The sequence below is a fragment of the Nicotiana tabacum genome, chromosome 17 (assembly GCF_000715075.1).
Source record: "Nicotiana tabacum cultivar K326 chromosome 17, ASM71507v2, whole genome shotgun sequence".
Classification (NCBI taxonomy): Eukaryota; Viridiplantae; Streptophyta; class Magnoliopsida; order Solanales; family Solanaceae; genus Nicotiana; species Nicotiana tabacum.
In genome coordinates, this window is record NC_134096.1 from 83,560,421 (window position 1) to 83,580,098 (window position 19,678).

The 19,678-nt window shown below is 37.3% G+C and overlaps 2 protein-coding genes across 4 annotated transcripts; both read right to left on the reverse strand.

The window, feature by feature from the left end:
- Positions 1-212: 212 nt before the first annotated feature.
- On the reverse strand, positions 213-12,330 carry LOC107829978 (putative starch synthase 4, chloroplastic/amyloplastic). Its single transcript, XM_016657445.2, has 20 exons — positions 12,146-12,330; positions 11,048-11,095; positions 10,913-10,937; positions 10,746-10,824; positions 10,526-10,654; positions 9,272-9,476; positions 8,701-8,835; positions 8,116-8,220; positions 7,812-7,910; positions 5,919-6,048; positions 5,438-5,488; positions 5,228-5,338; positions 4,780-4,889; positions 4,434-4,602; positions 3,672-3,758; positions 3,244-3,315; positions 1,837-1,950; positions 849-910; positions 640-736; positions 213-462 (listed from the first exon to the last, which is right to left on the reverse strand). Exons 1-20 carry the CDS (start codon positions 12,256-12,258, stop codon positions 343-345), a joined length of 2,061 nt encoding a protein of 686 aa, XP_016512931.1. The 5' UTR covers positions 12,259-12,330; the 3' UTR covers positions 213-342.
- Positions 12,331-12,725: 395 nt separating this feature from the next.
- On the reverse strand, positions 12,726-18,018 carry LOC107829979 (uncharacterized). 3 transcript variants are annotated; one of them, XM_016657446.2, is made up of 10 exons: positions 17,569-18,018; positions 16,792-16,874; positions 16,460-16,698; positions 15,761-15,878; positions 15,383-15,460; positions 15,141-15,264; positions 14,549-15,033; positions 14,259-14,386; positions 13,749-13,835; positions 12,726-13,098 (listed from the first exon to the last, which is right to left on the reverse strand). In XM_016657446.2, the coding sequence occupies exons 2-10, from the start codon at positions 16,810-16,812 to the stop codon at positions 12,987-12,989; spliced, it is 1,392 nt and encodes a 463-aa protein (XP_016512932.1). In that variant the 5' UTR covers positions 16,813-16,874; positions 17,569-18,018; the 3' UTR covers positions 12,726-12,986. The 3 variants fall into 3 exon arrangements, with proteins under 3 accessions (XP_016512932.1, XP_075090651.1, XP_016512933.1); XM_075234550.1 differs by lacking the exon at positions 17,569-18,018 and adding an exon at positions 17,122-17,146; XM_016657447.2 differs by lacking the exon at positions 15,383-15,460.
- Positions 18,019-19,678: the final 1,660 nt, after the last annotated feature.

Here is a 19,678-nt window from a genome sequence, read left to right on the forward strand (position 1 = left end):
TTCACTGGGTTGTTGTTGTCATTTATGTGGAGAGACTGGGGGACGGGGGTTGGGGTGTCATAGAAGAGGGGAAAGACAGAACAGGCAATGTTTTTTAGATGTACTCCTTCATATCGACTATTCATTAGAGAGGACATTCAATTATTCGTTAGAATAGGCAATGCCCGCACTTATGTCCGTACTATTGACTAAAACAATTGACTCTAAAAGGATAGACGTTTTAATCTCTTTTTTTTTCTTTCTTAAGATAACAAAAGCCCCTCCCCTCTAGACTATATGTAATAGGTACCTCCAAGGCGTGGTCAAAGATATAAATGCATGAATATGTACAGAAAATCTATTTTACAAGTTCTTTATTGCTGTATATGCAGAGATATGAATGTCACAGCACTCTGCCTCCCACGAAAAATCCGTTGTCATGGCATCGACAATCTTCTTGTCCCATTTTGATTGGTTGTTCTTCTGTAATAACATGACATAAAGCAAGATTAAAAGGCCTGCTCTTTTCTGGGTAGTAAAGTACTTACAAGGAGCAGACAGCTGAATAAGAGTAAAGTTTTTTCATACTCATTTATTAAGTTCTTTCGGGCGCATGGGAAGGGAAGGGGGGAAGGGGGTGAGAAAGACTCAAGTACGTACAAGTTCTTCAATTGCTTGGTTCAGGGACATATTGCCGAAGGTATCTTTGATATAACGAGAGAATTTGGTGCCCTCAAGATCACGGTCCATAAAGTGCCTGTTTATCCATGAAAGGCGTGAACTTTCTCAACAGGCAAAGAAATAACAAACCATAGATAAAGACACAGGATGAAAATTTTCAGCTCATTTTGCATATGTTGTTAACTAACCCGAATTTGCTCTCCGTAAAATTCAGTAGAATAGGCACAGCTCCATATCTCATGGCCTTGAGCTACAGACATATAAACAGAGAAAACATCAGAAGCATTAAAATTTCAGGATATATAGAAAAAAACAGGCAGATTAAAATCTAAAGACTCTAAAGGGAAGCAAACATGATGTTAATTTATGTGTCAATTAAAAAGGTTAATCAATTCACTGTGGAAAGCAAAAGAATGATACATGTATCACAAGTACTCTTCTAATGACAGTATGTTTTCTAATTTTGAGAACCCTTCTTCATCTGAAGCAAAATGTGCGGCCAATGTTTGCATGCTAAATTGTAATTCCTGTCTTGCAGTCTCTTAGATAAGGCTTATATGAAAGGGCTGAAATTAAATGTTTTGGTTCTTCGGTGGGCAATGCGACCGATGGTGGCACAGCTGGAGGTAAATGCAAATCAAGCGAAGCAACACTTATTTCTCCTTTTCATAATAAAAGGTTTCAGTATTTCTCAAGGCAGATATATACGCTAGAGTATTGAGAGACACCTAAATCAGGGATCCAACATGCTTGCAAGAACATGATCAGCATGTGGATTATTTAATGAAATTCAGGCCAGTTCCAAGAGGTGTATTGCAAGATTCGTCCCATTGTGATCTTTTTCTGGAACAAAGGATCATTTAGATAAACTGGAAGTTAGTAAGCCTTCTGAGTATTTAAGGGTGTCACGTCCCATTCTGTAATGATTGGGTTAGGCTTATGCTCTTAGCTGTTGGTCTCTCTTTGTAACTTGAAGGCAAGGCTTCAGCTTCAGGCTTCCATAAAACTCCTATTTACTCCTTTAGAGTTATTAGTAAGAAGGTGGGTGGGGGGGCATAACCCCATGGTACGTGGTGGTCTCTTTTTTCTCTTTTAATTAAAATAGCATTTCATTTCTATTTCCACGTTAGCCGACAAAATGATTGCGAAGGATAGAGTTTTACGTAAACCACTTACCGGTACTTGGAGTACTGTATCATCATAAGAAGGGCATAGCATGATGTCAGATCCTGCAAGTACCAAATGTGCTAAAGCTTCGTCATATTTGCTAAGGAATCTCATGTTCTCATCCTGTGGTATTGAAAAATTCAACAATAATTTAGTTCCAATAAATTTTGTAAGCTAATTATACTCTACAATGAAGGTAATCATGTGCACTGCATCTTTAATCTAGTCTGGGAATGTCCATATTAAGATATCTTCAACATTGAAATATTGCACATAAAAGTACCAAGAAAATAGAAGCTATCTCATGCAGGCATTAGGAAGAAGAATCACTTTAAGGGATAAGAATTCTGATGCAACTTGTTTCCAATTATGGACTTTGTACTTCACAATTTAGTTATTCCAAACAACAGTTACATCACATCTGTGGTTCTCAATTAGAAGCCAACAGACAAACTGGTTTCTGACCAGTAGCGGCTGAAAATACATCAGGTGAATTTAACAAGTACTTCATTTGTCCCAGGATCTTAGTCCAGTTTCTCTTCCCAAGAGTGAAAGAAATAGATCTTTGACTATAGTACTCAAATTTATTATGTTGTCATTTCTTAGTGGAAAAAGTTGCAGCCTTTAGTACATTTCATCTAGTTTCTATTATCTAAATTTCATTTTTCCAAAGAGTAAATTAATCTATGTCCAATTCAAGACCACAAAAAGGTCGAATTGACCCTTGAAAAGCAAAAACAGACTAAGATTTAGGGAAAAGGTAGTAAACATTTTGCTGCTCAAGAGGGGAAATACTGTAAAGGCTTAAAGAACATGTAAAAAACTCCCAAACATGAGGAAGTAGGCACCTTGTACGGGACTTAACATGGCTAGGAGAAAAGATTGACATGTAAGAAATGCTATCAGATAACTATTCCAGCAATATAAATCCAGTTTTATTTGTCAGACAGGTTCAGGAGAGCACAAAAAAATAAAGAAGCAAATGGAGCTTCCAGCAGCAACAGATGTCTCCTTGTAGCTACAACAATCAAACATACCCAATCCCAGCATTTGGACCCGTGGCATGAGCTAAACAGACTGTAACCTTTGTACGTACTTTTTAGCAGAACCCAAAAGCTTTTGACTCTAGACTTTCTTTATTTTTGTAAGAGAAGAACTTACAAAGAGATTAGCCACAAACTTCACACAACGACAATGACAAAGTTCCATTAGGATAAAGCTTGGGTGGTCGGTTAGGAGTTGAATCATGGCTGACACTTGTGCTACCAGACTACCTAATTGTCTCATTCTAAAAAAAGTAGCTAGCTATGTTCTTTTCAGTTTTCCAGTCACAGATACTGATATAACTAAATGATATGGGTATTACAGGCAGGGTGAGGCACAAATATACCCTGACAAAAGAAGGAATGCAATTACCTTGAGTTCCTCCTCAAAATATTCCAATGCCATATTTAAACCAGGAGTTTGACCCGAGCCCATGAAGACAAACTGCACATCCAATTGAAATTCTCATTGGTTTAACAAACTCCGAAGGAAGAGCAAAATAACAGATATAAAAATTTGTGACATAAAACTCCCTGAAAAAATCATCAGCTAGCTACGAATCAGCAGACAGACATACATAGAACCATGATTTATTTGAGAAAAGCAACAACGACTACGCGTCAGTCCCAAAAGAGTTGGGATCGGCTATATGAATCCTGAATGACCATTTTCTCCATTTAAATTCACCTCAGGCCAAAATTGTACGAAATAGAAATAAAAAAAAGAAGTACAAGAAAAAAAAGGTACAAGAATTTAGTTTATTTGAGAAAAGCACACAAAGCATATTCAGAAGAAACGACCTGAACACCCCTCCTTGAAGCCATCCGAATAAGCGTCTTGAGGTTTTCTAGTTCAACATCAGAGATGTCTGAGAAGATGCATCCTATCTGAAGATACATCATTAGTAAGCTAAACATATGCAGATACATTTTTGGAGCACGATATTAAAATTTGAACAACAGCAATAATGTCCTCATCTGGACACACTACAATAGATGGAAGCCTTCTGCAAAAACAAACAAGCTATAATCAAGAATCTATAAGGGATTTCACAGAGAGCAAAAGAGGGGCACATCAAATTGCGTGTCATCGATCTTCCACGGAATAATACCTAGGGAAACCTACCAAGAGGAACCATAACTTTCAAAAAGAAAATTCAGCGTTTAGAAGTTCCTAAAAGACATTCAATAGAGTAAGGGATAATATCAAGCAGCAAAGCAGACATTTTCATCAAATTCTATCAAGGACACCTCTATATTCCTCAGCTCAATGTCCTTCATGTACTACATGAAACTAAAATCATCAGTATAAAGTGAAGAAAATGTCTGTTCAAAACCAGAAACTCCCCCCCCCCCCTCCCCCAGCTACATCGTCCTTCTAACTTCAGCGTTACTTTCTCTTAGAGTAATATATTATGCCCCTAAATTAGTAGCAGGGTATCTGTTAGGTAGACTGTCCTAGACAATCTCATGAAGCAGAAGCTAAGAGAAGAGAGAAATCCCTATCTATAGTGTTTGGTTACAGACTTTTGCAGGTAAATCTTCAATAAGAGTAACACTTACAAGAATAATGGACGCTTGATCCTGAAACCCCAGATGCTGCTGCAACGAGACTTTGCAGACAGATTTGCCCTTCATATTATCTGCACTATAGTTTTGAGGAAGATACTTATCCGCTGAAGGATCCCAAGCTGAACTATCAAATCCAGGAGGAGCAACTACTAACTTGTCCCTACAATCAAATGAAATGCAGTACCATAAACACCAGAGGAAAAATAAACCTGAGAGACTACTAAAATGTTGCAGCAAGTAAAAACATATCCGGAGTCTCTAGCAGAGAATAACGACTTGCAAAAGAATCCAAAATTCGTAGCGGTCCTAATTGTAAAACATTGAGAGGAACACGTACTTGTGTATAGTTAAGGTGGGTTCCAGACCATGACTCATAGCATGAATTATCTGCCCTTTTGTTTGCATGGATGACATTATAATAACTTTATTGGAGTAAACAACCCCAGCCTGGACAAAGGCAAAAAAGGAGCAAAATGTTATATGATGCAGGCCAGACAAGCTCAACTTTATCTGGATATAATCCATTGAACGAGGAAAACAAAAGGCAAAAAACATGACTTCTAGTCTTCAAAGGCAAATATAAATGAGAAGTGTGGATGGAGAGTTCACGGTGCCTACTTTCAGGTTCAAAAGTCTATCTGAAAATCATGTGCATTTAAATATGAGTCAGGAAACCCTTCTAATGCAAACTCAGACATTCCGCTAATTGACCAAATGACGTCCAGTAACTGCATTAAAGCATCCAATGGTGACAAACAGTTAAGAGGTCAGAAAGCATCAAATACCTTCAAAACATTGACAAGATGGGACTTGTTGTTATCTTGCAGACGATCAGAACGATGTAATCTGTGAGGATCAAGTCCACATAGGGCTAACTTCTCAGGTTGCTCTACACACTGTCACATATGACCTTCTGAGATTGTCAAGAGACTTGGTACACTTCAAAGCAATTATAAGAGTAGAATAGTCAATGAACACATAATGGGGGCTCTTGCCTGAGACTCGAAGCTTTGACATGTCAACATTATCCTGGTATCTCCAAGTCCCTGTACATTCAAGAAGGAAGAAAGCATTAGCCACAATGCAGAGAGAAAAAGAAAATTTTAACAGAAGCATCAATCGCCATGGTTTGTGCCTAAGATATAAAACAGGTAATTACATCATTCAGAGGAGAACTAGTCAACTGAACCATATAAGAATAAAATTCAGTTGCATGTACGTGGAGTAACCCATTTTAGTTGATACTTACAGAAGAAAGAGATAACCAGACCCATCAAAATTACCACCAAAAAATTGTAGTTTCTTCGTGTCAATTGCCCTTTTGAACAATAAGGTCACGAGGACATTCAGCAAGGAATAATGCAATCAAATGGATCCACGTTGAAGAGAAACAGAGTGATGCCAGATCTATCTAACTACTAGTAAACATGAAGTAAGAAGTTTATCATTGATGAATGCAAATGCTAGGTAGTGAACCTGATCTACAAAAACGTCCCAAAACAATGGACCAACAATAGATGTTTCCCAGTTGTGTATATGAAGCACATCGGGCTGCTTTCCTGCTTTAACTATATAATCCAATGAAGCGCGAGAGAAGTAGGTGAATCTGCCATCAAAGTAGATTTTAGAGGAAATCATGAAAATACATGTCACTACTTGACAACAGAAGAACTAAAGAAACACCACCAAAAGTTTTAAGCGCATGCAGGAAGAACAGATCACAAAACTATACAAACACCACCAACAGTCAAATACAAGTGACTTAGTAACTTCTTCGACCAGCTGGCCAGCTGCATTGCAAAGAGACTGGGGGTGGGGGTGGAGGGGGAGGTGAGGGGTAGAGGTGTACACAAATGCAATGCCCCTCTAGTAGGTGCTTGTTTCTAATAAGACTATGAGATATACAGATATACACCTATGCTTTAAAAAACAACCATCCAAATGGTAATTTATTCCAAATATGGTCCTCAAGTCTTCTATTGTCGTACAATGTGGACAATGCTGTGATGAACATAGTATCTCACGAAGTCGTGGTACATTATTTGCAGCTTTGGCCTCATTTACTCCTATCCCCATGAGAATTAGCCAGAGAACAATTTAAGCAACTGTCCAGGAATTATATCTCAGTTGAATAAAGAGCATTTCAGTAGAGACAGTAGAATCTAATATAAGTTTACCATGATATGGTATCAACACATCCAGTTTAGTGAAACAGAAAAGTATTCAAAAGCTAGCCTCAAGCAGTTAGGAGCTTGTCTTTGGATAAAAAAAGTACAAACAAGTTCAGCAAAATTAAACAACTGTACAGAGACAAGTCATTTTCTACCTGAGTTCAGCTCTAAACAACAAACAAATACTATCATTTTTCCACCGTGACAACTTAAAAAGAGCTAAATTGATATCCCCATTACTTAGCATTAGCACACCAGATTGGATCTTGATGCAAAGAATAGAAGGGTAGAGGTGCGGGAAAATCTGATTGGACCTTGACCACATTTCACAGCGTATGCTATCATCCTGGATGTTACTATTCTTAGAAGATCTTAGAAAGATTTCATAAATGCCAGCTAAGCAGTTATACAGAAAATAAATCTCTTCTTTAGCATGATCAACTGCTTCCAAAGAGTAGTGTAACCATCTTTTCAACATTAGTAATTAGTTCAATATGAATTTGCCGTACTTGTCTAAATCTGTGTGGTTTAGACAAGTGGGAAGCAGGAGAAGTTGCAAAGGCAGCCAATTGAGATTCGTACAACATATTAGGAGTCAGCAAAACTATAAAATGCTGGAAGTATTGTGTTTAAATTAATATTAGATATTAAACAAACAACTGGTGTCTGGAGTATGTTGGTTATTTATAGTTCTTTCCAGTTAGAGTCAAGCACTGTTAACCAAAAATAAGAACTCATAATAAGAGTTGACCAACAAAATCATGAAGCAATCCAACTGAAAGGCCTGCATTCTGAGATGCTTTCAAGTTCTAATTACATTTGATATAAAGAGAGTATTCCAAATCAGACATATACTTCATAAGACAGATATAAAGATAATGTAAACATACTAAGTTGAAGGCATGCATAAATAAGATCCTTTCAATATTTATAAATTAAAAAATAATAGAAACAAAAGGCAATAGTTGCGTATCAAATGGCCCTCTTGCAGAGATGGGGAAGTACACATTAATCACTCAATCAATTATGCATCAAACCAGAACCAGTTGGGATAAGCTATAAGAAGAATGGGGAAAGTACATAATTAGAGGAAAAGGCTTTAAGATGGTAAAAGTTTAAGAAGGGGAGACAATAAGAAGTATGAAATTCTTATCCTATTTCATTCAATTGCAAGGTAATCTTAACAGAATTTACAAACCGTTCAAAATCATTTGAGTAACCATATACTTTCTCGCGGCTGAAAAATGACGAATAGTAGAGAGGTTCTATAAAAGTCACTCCAATGCCATAGACAACCCTGTATAACAAAGAACACAAGGTCACTGCTGTTAGCATCAGGATCAAGATTGATATAAACAGTGTGATATAGTTTAGAGAACAACTGCTCACTCCCAACTTTAAATATCCATGTTCTTCCAGTTCCCTGACAACCAGCCTCGCCCCAGAAAGGAAAATGACCAAATATTTATTTTGACTTTATAACACAGTAAGCAGAAACTCACCCAGTCCAGATTCTGTTTCCGTGCATTTGACCATTAAAGTATGAAAAAAACTCCGCTTCTACTTCTCGTAATCCATGAACTTCATTTAAGTTTAGGCTAGCATACCTGTACAAAATTTATTCAGCAGATTTTTAATTAATTTCACTCATGATTAAAACAGAGTAAACACGAAGAGGCAGTAGGCACAAGATAATATATGAATGAGGACTCCACCTATGTATAGACACATATTGCATAGAAGCTGACGTACACTAAACTAATATATGTCTTGCAAATTGGTGTAAAGAGATCCAATATGAACACAGAGTGTTAGTTCCCCTAGAACTTAGCAGAGAGAAACTTTAAGTAACTTGTGTAACAAGTTAGAATTGCCTTCTAAAAAATAAGATAACCAAAGTAGATCTTTATTTCCTTTAAATAGAGTATTTATACCATCTCTTTTTATCTATATCTGAATATTTATAGTTTCTTATTACCCCTCTTGAGATGATAGTTCAAGAAAAGCATAAATAAAGATGTCCCAGGTGCAACCTTTCATCGTAAACCAACCAAAAATGAGAGCGGAAAATAAATATTCTTGATTACTTGGGTAAGATAATCTCAACCAGATTTCCGTTTCTTTGCAAGGCACAAGATAAGCCGGTTACATATAGTGCCAAAGATCCAACTGAGACCACTGGTGCCATTTCAGTACAAATGTGGATTATGTGGTAACCTGACCTGAAATCAGTATAAAAAAAACAGATGAAGCCCAGAAAACTCATTTATTATAAATTATCTAGCACTACTGCACACTAGTGGGGACCTACAGTATATAGCAAAAACTTCTAACTGACAGCATTGGGGCGGGAACAAGCTGATTCAAACCATATACCAGAAGAAAAGTTCCAACTCATTCACCCCTGCAACATCTTCGTTATATCCATATCACCCAAAATTTCAGGTCCGTATCACCTTTATGATTAAAACAATTTTAACAATAAATGGATTACTTGAACTAAACTAATCCAAAAAGAAAATCAAGCAATGAAGTATTTGGGTGAAAATTGTAAAATAGGAACTTCTGAACCCATGAAACTTCTCAATGTTTTTCTTCTAAAGTCATATCTTCAGAAAATAGTCACCACATTGGAGAGACACATCGTTGAAAACTTACTTTCTACTTTTCCCGGAGAAGTGACGCATCTCTGCCAGAAGCTCTGTATCCTGTTTATGCATTATATCAGAGAAATAATCAACTATGCTGACTTTTGAATCCATGACCAGCCTTCTAAAGTCTGATGCCTCCTTGCTCCCAATCAAACTGGTAAGAACCATAGAGTCTATCCTTAGAAGTAACTCAGCAGTGATTGAGAACTTATCTGTTTCATGGAACCAACAATGAGCTCTTAGTTTTATTACATACACACTCTCCAGAACATATAACAAGAATCGTCAAATATATTAGGATAGGACAGAACGAGAAGATACCAAAAGTACAAGAAACCGGTTAAGTAAATGCATATAAGTCGGAGACTGACCATTATCTCTACAATCTAGAGCATGTAACAGGAATCACTTTCTACGTCCTAAATGGCATTTGGACATTCCTGTTTTTTAAACTATTATAGACACTAGTCTCGTATTGAAAAGAGAAATGGATAACAAGACACAAACTTTTCAAAGTTAGGGAGATGTGACATAAGATTACACATCCTACACAAACCTAAATCTAGCACTTGTGAAGTATCAAAAGAGACCAAAATGTATTTCAACAATTCATATATTTTCTAACATGATTAACCTAAATATTCTTCCTCTATATCCTTGGCTCACCTTAACCTTAAAATTCTTAATATTGATACTTAAACAATATATTTTCTAAGTGGAAAATTATAATTTCTTTTTCCTAAAGAGAGGGAAACTATAATATATAGTCTCTTTTGGTGTTAAGTTGAGGAAGTTTTGTCTTCCATTTTACTACCATATAGAAGTGTGAGTTCAAAGGCTCTTTTTGGTTCATCTATCTGAGGCTAAATCTTGAACATAAAATTGTGGAGATAATCTCATTGATCAATTGATGGTTCTGCTGGAGGTGACATTTTGGGTAGTTAATTGACTGAATTTGCCCTTTTGTTTTGTGGTAATCCCTTTGATGCGCTAAATAGTCTCTTTAGCCGCTTAGGTGAGGTTATTTTGAGTACTTTGTGTGTCAGCATGTCATTGGTTAAGTTGGTAGCATTATTGTGTTTTTTTAATAGTATGGTCTCATTGACTGAGATTGCTCATCTTATTTTTAGGTATGTCCTTGGCGTCCTTTGTGGGTTTCTTGGCTTTTGATGTGTAGGATATCTATGGGTTTTTCATTGAAGGAAACTCTCTGATTGGTCCTGCAAAAGATACAAGAAGATTGCAAGAATTGTACCGCTACCTTTTCTTGTATTAATCAGCTTTGTTCTCTCTAGTTGCTCGATCTGATCAAGCAATGAACTTTTCTCTCTTTTTACTCTATCAAGCTCTTCCATGGTCATGATGCGTTGTTTGTTCAAGTACAAGATATCTATATGGAAGCCATTCAGTAAAAAAAAGAAAGTGTGTTAACACAGGTCTAAGCAAACTAGGACAGACAAAGTACATCAACAATAACTTACTCTGTTGAGCTTCTCCGAAAAGTTGCCAAATGTCACTACCTTTCTCTTCTAATTCAGCACTCTTCATTTGTGGAATATTCTATAAAAAAGTACATGAATATATTGCAATGGATGGAAACACGTAGTAAAGCAAGATTGAAGCAACTGAAGTAAGAACGCTGCAGTACCTCATCACTACTGTGGTTTCCCAACCTAGGTTGAAAACAATGTAGTAATTTAGTTAATTACATTAAAGGGAAAAACTTTCGTCACACAGAAATGCTAACTTAGATGCGAGGGGAGAAGGATGGATTCGTGCTCACTCCAACTGGAAAGGTCCACTAGTTGAGCCATTACTCTCTGCATTCTTCCTGAAATAAGTCAAACAAAAGAAATTTCAGCCCATTATATGAAGAAACATTGGTGTCTTGAAGTGGAAGAACAGTCTCTTCTTTTGCCCCATCTTTTGATTTAATATGTAAATAAGGTACTCCGTAACGCCAAGGCAACTCAAAAAATCTCAGGGAGCAAGCCACCATATAGGGCCTCCCCACTACAAAGGTTGAGTTATTACATGAGGTAATTGGAACGTCTTATCTTTTGCCCATTATACACTTATGTGCAAGATGAACAAAGATGAGGGCATGCAACACCTGCTCAGCATTTAATTAGAACACAATTTCTAGAATGTTTAAGATCTCCAGCAGTTTGCAACAATTGAGTTTATGATCACTGGCTTATGGGATTCACTCGAACGTGAAGCTCTTGAACCGTTCCACCCATGTATCTCTGACACCCATCTACTATTTTTTTTTTTTGACAACAAAATAAACATAAGGGATTGGCTTTGCTTGGAGTAGGTGGTGGAACTGAAAAGCATAGTAATTAATATTCAGTCAATCTATCATTGAACATGGATACTGAGGTCAGCAAAGCACAGTTATCAAGAGCAGTTTACCTACTTGACAAATAAATGGCTCCCCACCAATCCTTAACCAACAACACGACCCAATTTACCTACACTCATATATCTGTAGGTTTCAACCACATGCTTCTCAGTTCTTTGAAATCCAATTTGCTTTGACAATATCCGAAAATGAAGTTCTCCCCCTGCTAGTGCGGAATAGAGAGAGAGGGCCGTCTTCCACTTGCATTTCTGCAAAGATGTTATTCCCACGCTCCCTCACCTATCTGCCACGAAATGAGCAACTCTACCGTAGCACCAAGGCCATTTTGAACCGTAGGTGAAAAAATAGCAACTTTTTCCCAATTTTCATGCTAAACAAATATTTCTCTGTTATAAACTATCAGGAATAGCATATTTTGCAATTTGAAGACAAGCAAGCAAATGGATGGCTTAAAAAGGCAACAAATAAGAGAAAGAAATAGAATCAATGAGTTATACTAGTAAAGAATATTACCCGACGCAACAGATAACCGAAAGTCGGAAAGGTTTGCCGTTAGCCGGAGAGAACATGCGAAGAGAAGGAGGAGTTTTAGCGATCGATAAACTGGAAAGCATCTCCGTGATCATTGTCCAGTAGCGAAGATTGTGTACGACTGTGACAGAGAGAGATGTGAATAGCTATGATAAAAAGGAATGGAGTGGAGATTTTGCTAGTTTGTAGAGTCAAAGTGTCACGTGATTTTGCTCCAACATAGCAGATAACGCTTAAAATGACCAAAAAGTCCTCTTAACTGCTTAAACCGCCCGCCATAACCGTCAAATTGCGAAATTCTAATAACATCTTCTATGTCCTAATTCCTAAATTAAATTATTGGGTGGTTCGATTTCACATAACTGATCTTCGACATAGTTAATCTGGAAGAGGAGAATCCAAATGGATAAGCATTAGTCTATTCAAATTCATTGTATCACCGTTCAAATTTTGTCAATTTGACAACAAATAATCCAAATCAGCACAAGTGAAGTTACGGCAAAATATAATGTACAGCAACTAATTCAAAAGCTGTACCACGTGCCCCAAGAATTTTCTCAAATTTAGCTTAGCAAATAGGGGCATTAAATTATTGCAGCTGCAGAATGATAAAAAGATTATGTTACAACTGATTGGGCAATGAGCGGCAACGCTCAAATCTCAATACAACAACCAATAGAAACAAATCAATTGGTAAATTAAGCGGAGACTCAATATTCCTGTACAAATTCCCCACATCCCCCCCTTTACTTTGTGGCTAACTAGCAAAAAATGAAAACCTCAATAGTTCTCTCTATCAAGCAATGGAAAACCATCTTTCCCTTCAATGATGACTCAACTTGCGCTTCTTTGCCTGTTTTCTCAACTGCTCCCTCCTCTCTTCTTCTTCTATCTTCCGAAGTTCTTCCTCGTCCTCTTTCCTTGCTATTTTTGCACTGGAAAACAAATTAAAAGTAGGTCAGCATTCAGCACCTTCTCTTACTTGTGCGGGAGACCGTTGAAGCACTCATCTTGACAAGATAAGTACTAACAGGAACACAAAATTGCGAACAGACATTGCATAACCTAAATATATATTCTAGAAAATTGCTGCTTCCCATCATAGCAGCAGCCATAAGCATTGGTTAGGTTTTGAAAAGTTTGTACAGGAAAATTCAAAAAAAATCTCATTTTAAAGCCAGAAGGAAAGAAGGTTAACTATAGGTTTGAAATTACCGTTTCCAGTCTTTTTCTGTCTTCGCATCACAGTAAAACAAATGGATATGCAAAAAGAACAGTATTCCACTCAACTTCACCCATGTAGTCAAAAACTAGGTGATGAGGGCATGCCCTGCATGTTAGACCCTCTATATATGAAATGCAAAATAAGATAAAAAAGAAAGACAAAAAAGAAATGCCTAACTAGGAAAGCCTTAAATTTGAACTTCTAGCCAATGAATTAAGTGCATGTTATTCCCTTGAAGGGAAGATGGGAGTAGCAGAGGGAGTGGGATTGCTTACACTAGCAGATCAAGTGAACTAGGCGCTCAGCATGAACTAACAAATGTTGAAAGTAAGTATAGAAATATGAGACAATTTCACCAACCTTCGCTTTTCCTCCCTCAGTATGTCATCAAAATTAGCCTCCATATCACTAGTATCATCATCATCTTGATACCTGTTGGGATTATACCTGCAAAAAAAGACATACTTTCTCAAGCCAACAAAACGAGATGAAATTCAACATTAGGCATTATCAAAGCTAGCAACATCTTGCAGTTTATTGTGATCTTAATTTAACTACATCAAATAAAGAACCAATCAAACAAGTTTTATCTGAATCAACTTTTTTGTATGTGTCCTCAACCGCAAGAGAATCTGATCAGAGAACGTGAATATTTCACCTGATCAGTTTCCACTAGGAAGTTTATCCACTTGTACAAAAAAGTCCTTCAAGACTATAAAGTTTCTGGTCTCACGAACCCTCAACTCTAAAGCAACCAGCAATGTCAGAAATACAAAAGCTAGAGCTTCAAAAAAAAAAATTGCAAACCAACCTTCCCAAAAGGATAAAAAATCAACTAAAAGAAACTTATAAGGAAGGAATGATAAGTACCCAAACATCCTCCTAATCATACTAATAGCTTCTGCTCCATCACCTTCTTCATCATGTCTCATTGGTTTTCTTGCTGGGCGCCTATCTTCCAAAGAACGGGTTGCAGTTTTAGGAGGCATTTGCTTTATCTGTTAAAATCACAAATTTGGATCAGCAGGTCTCCATCACCACTACTACTGGCAAACCCCCCAACCCAAACCAAAACGGAGGGAAAGCAGCTTCATCTCTGTAACCCAAGGAAAAGATAAAATGGATAACATTAAAAAAAAAAAAAAAAACATAGGTAAGACCTGAGATTTGGATGACGGCACTGCCTGTTTCTGCATCATCCGCTTAGATTTGGATGAAGGCCCAGCTTGATTTGATATCCCCTTTGACTTTCCAGATTGTAGCAGTTCCTTTTTCTGTACTAAGGACTGCCTTGGAATAGAAGGTTGCAACTTTGAAGGGGTTGGCTTATGCAAAGCAGGCACAGTGCTCTTGACGCCTGGTGTCAAAACCCTCTTGCCATTTGGAACGCCTATAACTTTGGGAGGCACCACTTTTGGCCCCAAAGGCCGATCAGGCCCACTCCCTTTACTGCTACTAAGCTGTTTCCTCAAATCTAATGCTAGTTGAGATTGCTTACTAACAGAAACTGATTTCTGAGTCAACAGTTTCGATTGCATTTGGCTGCTTCCTGGTATAGGTTTCCGTACTTCATGATCATTGAGCAGCTTTCTCCGCGTATTGCTTAAAGATTGCTTGCTGCTTGGTGGTAAAGATAATCGTGCATCTTCAATATCACCAAAAAACCTGAATAAATTTTCACAATAAATACAGTACGGCGTACGCCCTGAACCACTAAATAAACAACCAGATTAGCTATGATAGGAAGCGCACCAGAATAAAGGGCAGAGTCTTTATGAGGTACAGAACCTTTTGATGGAGCAGGAAGTTCAGCATCATCAGATAATAGAAATGAGTAATCTCTTGTATTTTTTAACATCTGGACCTTTGTTTTCAACTGCAGAAATTGATATGGCAAAAAATTGTTTAAAAGAAGCATCAGAAAATACAGAGAGTACATCATCAGTAGTAAAACACAATTAAGAGTACATTAATTTCCACTAATAATTCAGTACCCCGTTAGTGACCTTTGGTGCATGGCTGCTAATACCAGATTTTGATACTGCGGGTTTTGATGCAGAGCTCCTATCGTTCTACAAGAACAGAAAACGCTCTGTAACAGATATAATGTAGGCCCTGACATCAATGGAAAGGTATATGTGCCATTCAATGCCCATTGGCTCCAGTGAAGATGAGAATAATTAACCATGCAATAATGGCATGTCATGTGATATTACTAATTTTTCATAGTGTGGAAGTGGAAGCTAAAGCTGTTGTACACTACTAGAGAGGACTTATAAGGTGATGATGATTTGCAAACCTTCATTAATCGTAGAATTACAAAACTACACTGAGGCACAGGCATCTTCATATGAATTAAAATTGATACATACAGCATGGTTTGATTTCAGGACTTTTGCTGCCAAATTTGGATTCTCCAATAGCGACTTGCTTTCTTGGATTACTCTTTGAGCGATCACAGGCTGGGAAGGTCCAAAGAAGGAACCATAACTGAAAGTGCCGAGAAAGAAACAGGAAGTAAGACCAACAGCATAAGCTTCAAAACTGAAATCAATTAACTTTATTCTAGATGTATACACCAATAAATCTTTATAAAGGGTAAGAGATACATTTCGTGCAACTACACCTTGAAGATTAAAAACACAGAAAATATTAGAATTATAGTATTTTTTAGAATGTAGAAATCAGAATTTGGGAAAAAAATCATATTTATCAATCTTCAGTGGTGAACAATTTCAACTGAAACTAGAGTGGCGGGAAGACAAGGCATATATTCCAAAGAATATGCATAAATAGACACCCAAAAGATCCATTTGACATATGCGGTTTTTTTGAAAATGTATTTGACATATGTGGTTTTTTTTTGAAAATGTATTTGATATATGTGGTTTTGAAAAGCACAATTCCATGCATGAGACAGAACACAGCTAATATTTAGAAATATGCAACAGACTAAGTGAGAGTACATTCATTACACAGAATTGATAAATTCAAAATCCAGCACAAAGTAACATATTGACAAACAAACAAACAAGGGTGTCCAAAATCTGAAACACACTAGTGGCACTCACTTGTCCCTCGGCAAAGCCTTCTTAATTTCAGTTGAACGGCCATTGACAGAACCTAATTCCTTCTTCCTCTGTTTCCTGATATCTTCTTTCAGTCGTTGTCTCAGCTCCAGGTACTCCAACAACTCTTGTGGAGGCTGCTGAGGCTCTTCCTCCTCATATTCCTCTTCGCCCTCCTCGTCCTCTTCTTGCTCTTCACCTTCCTCCTCATATTCATCCAAATCTTCATACTCCTCAAACTCCTGAATGAACACAATAAAGCTGTCATACCAAAGCAGAAGATGAAAATTTCAAAGCAAAAGCAAGGATTTAAAAAAGATATAGTAATAGCTTACGTCTCTTTCATATCCGTGCATAGTTGTTCTGGATCAGCCAAACAAATTCTCAATAACTCACCAGAAGACCAAAAAGCAGATCCCTGATCAGAGAAGGAGATGAAGTTATGACCACCAGTGATATACTGATAGGCACACATTGGAAAACCTATAACTTTTTCCACCATAACACATTAAAAAGAAAAATTCCACCAAACTGGTGCACACCAAATTAAGTTAATCAGCGGAAGACAAAAACAATCAACATCTGTCAAAGATCAGATATTGAAACGAATCAGACCTTATTAAATATAAAAATTGAATTGATAGAGAATTTGAACATTTCAAAACCTTCACTGTTTCTCTTCTTCTCCTCCTTCTCCGCAATAGAGTAAGTGAATTATTCGTGACACCCAAATTTGTAGAGTTTCTGAGTCCATACTCAACAAATTACTTTTAGAAAAATAAAAATTGATTGCAACCGAACCACACCAGTTCTATTTACTAATAATTAAGATTTATTGGAAATCGAACACGTAAATGCTTCCAATTTCTTGACTCTTGATCCACTGGAGCCTGAAGGACCTTAAATGGTAATTAAAAAAACTAATTTTTAATCTAGAATAGGAAACCCTAATTGCCACTAATTAATATCCAAATAGCCTACAAATTCACAAAAATTGAAAAAATATTACCTGAATCGATCTGGAATACCGAAACAAAGCAGTTATTCAATGAAAACTCAAAGAAAAAATGGTAAAAATTTAGTAATGTATTGCGTAAATAGATCCGCTATACCTGAAAACCCAAGCAGATCGACTCAAATCCGACGAAAATTACCGAAAGGGGCGTGAATGCGAAGCAAAAACGAAACAATTCTGGATCTGGCAAAACGGCCACAACGGGATTGAGGGTAACGATCCGGCTTCGTCGTGAATGAGCGACGCTGAATGATATAGAAAGACGAGAGCTGGAGGAAGGACCCAGAACATACGGGGCCAAATGCTATCGTGCGCTGGGCGTATATAGCCCGAACCCGAGTTCAGTTTCAACATACTTGTTGGTTTTCCGTAGGAAGATAGGAGAAAAATGCATGCAATAAGGGGATTCGCAACAAGGGTTGCCTGGATGTACTTATTCTTTATTCGTTGGCTTTCTTTTTCATATTTGCGTTACCAGTGGCTCGTAAAAGAGTTTTGACCAAGTCATTTTGACCTAAAAGAAAGGAAATGAAAGCAAACCACTTCCATCAAACCTACATGCAAATTATTTAAAATATGATTCTAAAGTATCGGTGTGTTAAGTTAGCTTAACCTGCGCCTACCATGGGTAAGAGAGCTCGTATTCCATCTCAAAAAGCTATAATGGCGAGAAAATCAGCTGCCTCTTCGAGCAATGCTCAACGAGGAACCAAGGACAAAATAGTTAGAGAAGAAACTTCGAGTGAAACGCAATTGAGCCCTAATTTTAATGGAACAGTACCAAAAAATAAAAAGAATGAGAATCTCAAGCAAATCGAAATAATTCAACTGTGGAATGAGGTACAAGCCTCTATGAGCAGCGATCAATCTGTGCATGTGAACAATGGAAGGAAATCATGGGCTGATGAAGTAGAAGAGGCACCAGAATTGCAGGGGAGGAAGAGCTCAGTATGGGACAATTTCGATATTAAAAAAATTTCGAATGTTGGTTACAAATTGGAGTATGTGCAGCCTAAATCTCACGGTGAGTCAACTTTTGGTGAAATTGAACTAGATGATATAAGTACAGAAATAGAATATTGGGGGAACGCAGTTATTTTCTATGTCCTGAGGGCTCACCCTACATCCAAAGGCTATGGGGTAAACTAGGTATTTACGGGATTGCAATGTTGAAAAATGGAGTAATTGTGGTACTATTTGACACAATAATGGGTAAGCAAGAGGTTATCGAAGGGGCATCTACCATTTTGATAATAAACCCTTTATTGTTAAGGCTTGGACACCTGAGCTAGAGTTCACCCGTGAGGAACTACTAACAGTACCAATATGGATCAAATTGCCAGGATTGGATTTCAAGTACTGAAGTCCAAGGGGACTAAGTGAGATAGGAAGTTTGGTGGGTAAACCATTAATGGTAGACCAAAATACAGAGAAAGAAAATGGGCTTAACTTTGCTCGATTATTAGTGAAAGTGAAAATGGATGCTAAACTACATGATGTGGTGAAGTTTAGGAATGAAAAGGGCAGAATAATAGAGCATAGGATCAGCTATGATTAGAAACCAACTTTATGTGCTCATTGTGCGAAATATGGGCATGATGAGGCAGTATGTAGATTAAAAAGAAGGTACCAACGACTGATCAACAGAATAATGTCAAGCCAAATGGTAAACAGGAGGAAAAACAAGTTCAAGTGGAAAATGAAAAAAGGCAGGAGGATCATGAGGCTTCCACAGTAATAAAGAAAACCTTGCTTAGTGCTACATTAGGCAGATCATAGGAGTATGAAGCCAGAGATCAGAATGCAACAAAGGAAAGGGGGGAGGCATCAGGGTGGAAAACTTCACATAAGTTTGGCAAAAATGTTCCAAAGCAGAATGAGCAGCTGGAAAAATCCAATCCATTCCAGATTTTGCACAAACAGGAAACATTATATCAGATGAAGGAAGGGATAGTAGGTGGTAAGATGGGTGGACTAACTATTCCTCATAGTGGGAATGGTTACCTTACTAAGTTAGAATACTATGGGTCTAAATGCCTCTAATAAGCAAAAGGAGGTGAAACTCCTTTGCAATGATGAAAAGGTAAGCTTGATAGGCCTACTATAATCCAAAATAAAAAAGGAAAAGATGGAGTTAATAGCAGATAAACTGTTTACAGGATGAAAGCATATTACTAATTTGGACTGTCACTATAATGGGAGAATCT

Bases quoted from the DNA above. Each gene is read 5' to 3' on its own strand.
- LOC107829978 (XM_016657445.2), bottom strand. From the start codon at position 12,258: ATGATCACGGAGATGCTTTCCAGTTTATCGATCGCTAAAACTCCTCCT. The intron at 4,603-4,779 runs GTACGTGTTCCT...ATTTGATTGTAG, and splicing joins CCCACCTTAACTATACACAA to GGACAAGTTAGTAGTTGCTC. The intron at 911-1,836 runs GTAAGTGGTTTA...ATATGTCTGTAG, and splicing joins ATACAGTACTCCAAGTACCG to CTCAAGGCCATGAGATATGG.
- LOC107829979 (XM_016657446.2), bottom strand. From the start codon at position 16,812: ATGCACGGATATGAAAGAGAC. The intron at 15,879-16,459 runs GTGAGTGCCACT...CGGCACTTTCAG, and splicing joins AAGGCTTTGCCGAGGGACAA to TTATGGTTCCTTCTTTGGAC. The intron at 15,034-15,140 runs GTGCGCTTCCTA...GTGATATTGAAG, and splicing joins AGACTCTGCCCTTTATTCTG to ATGCACGATTATCTTTACCA.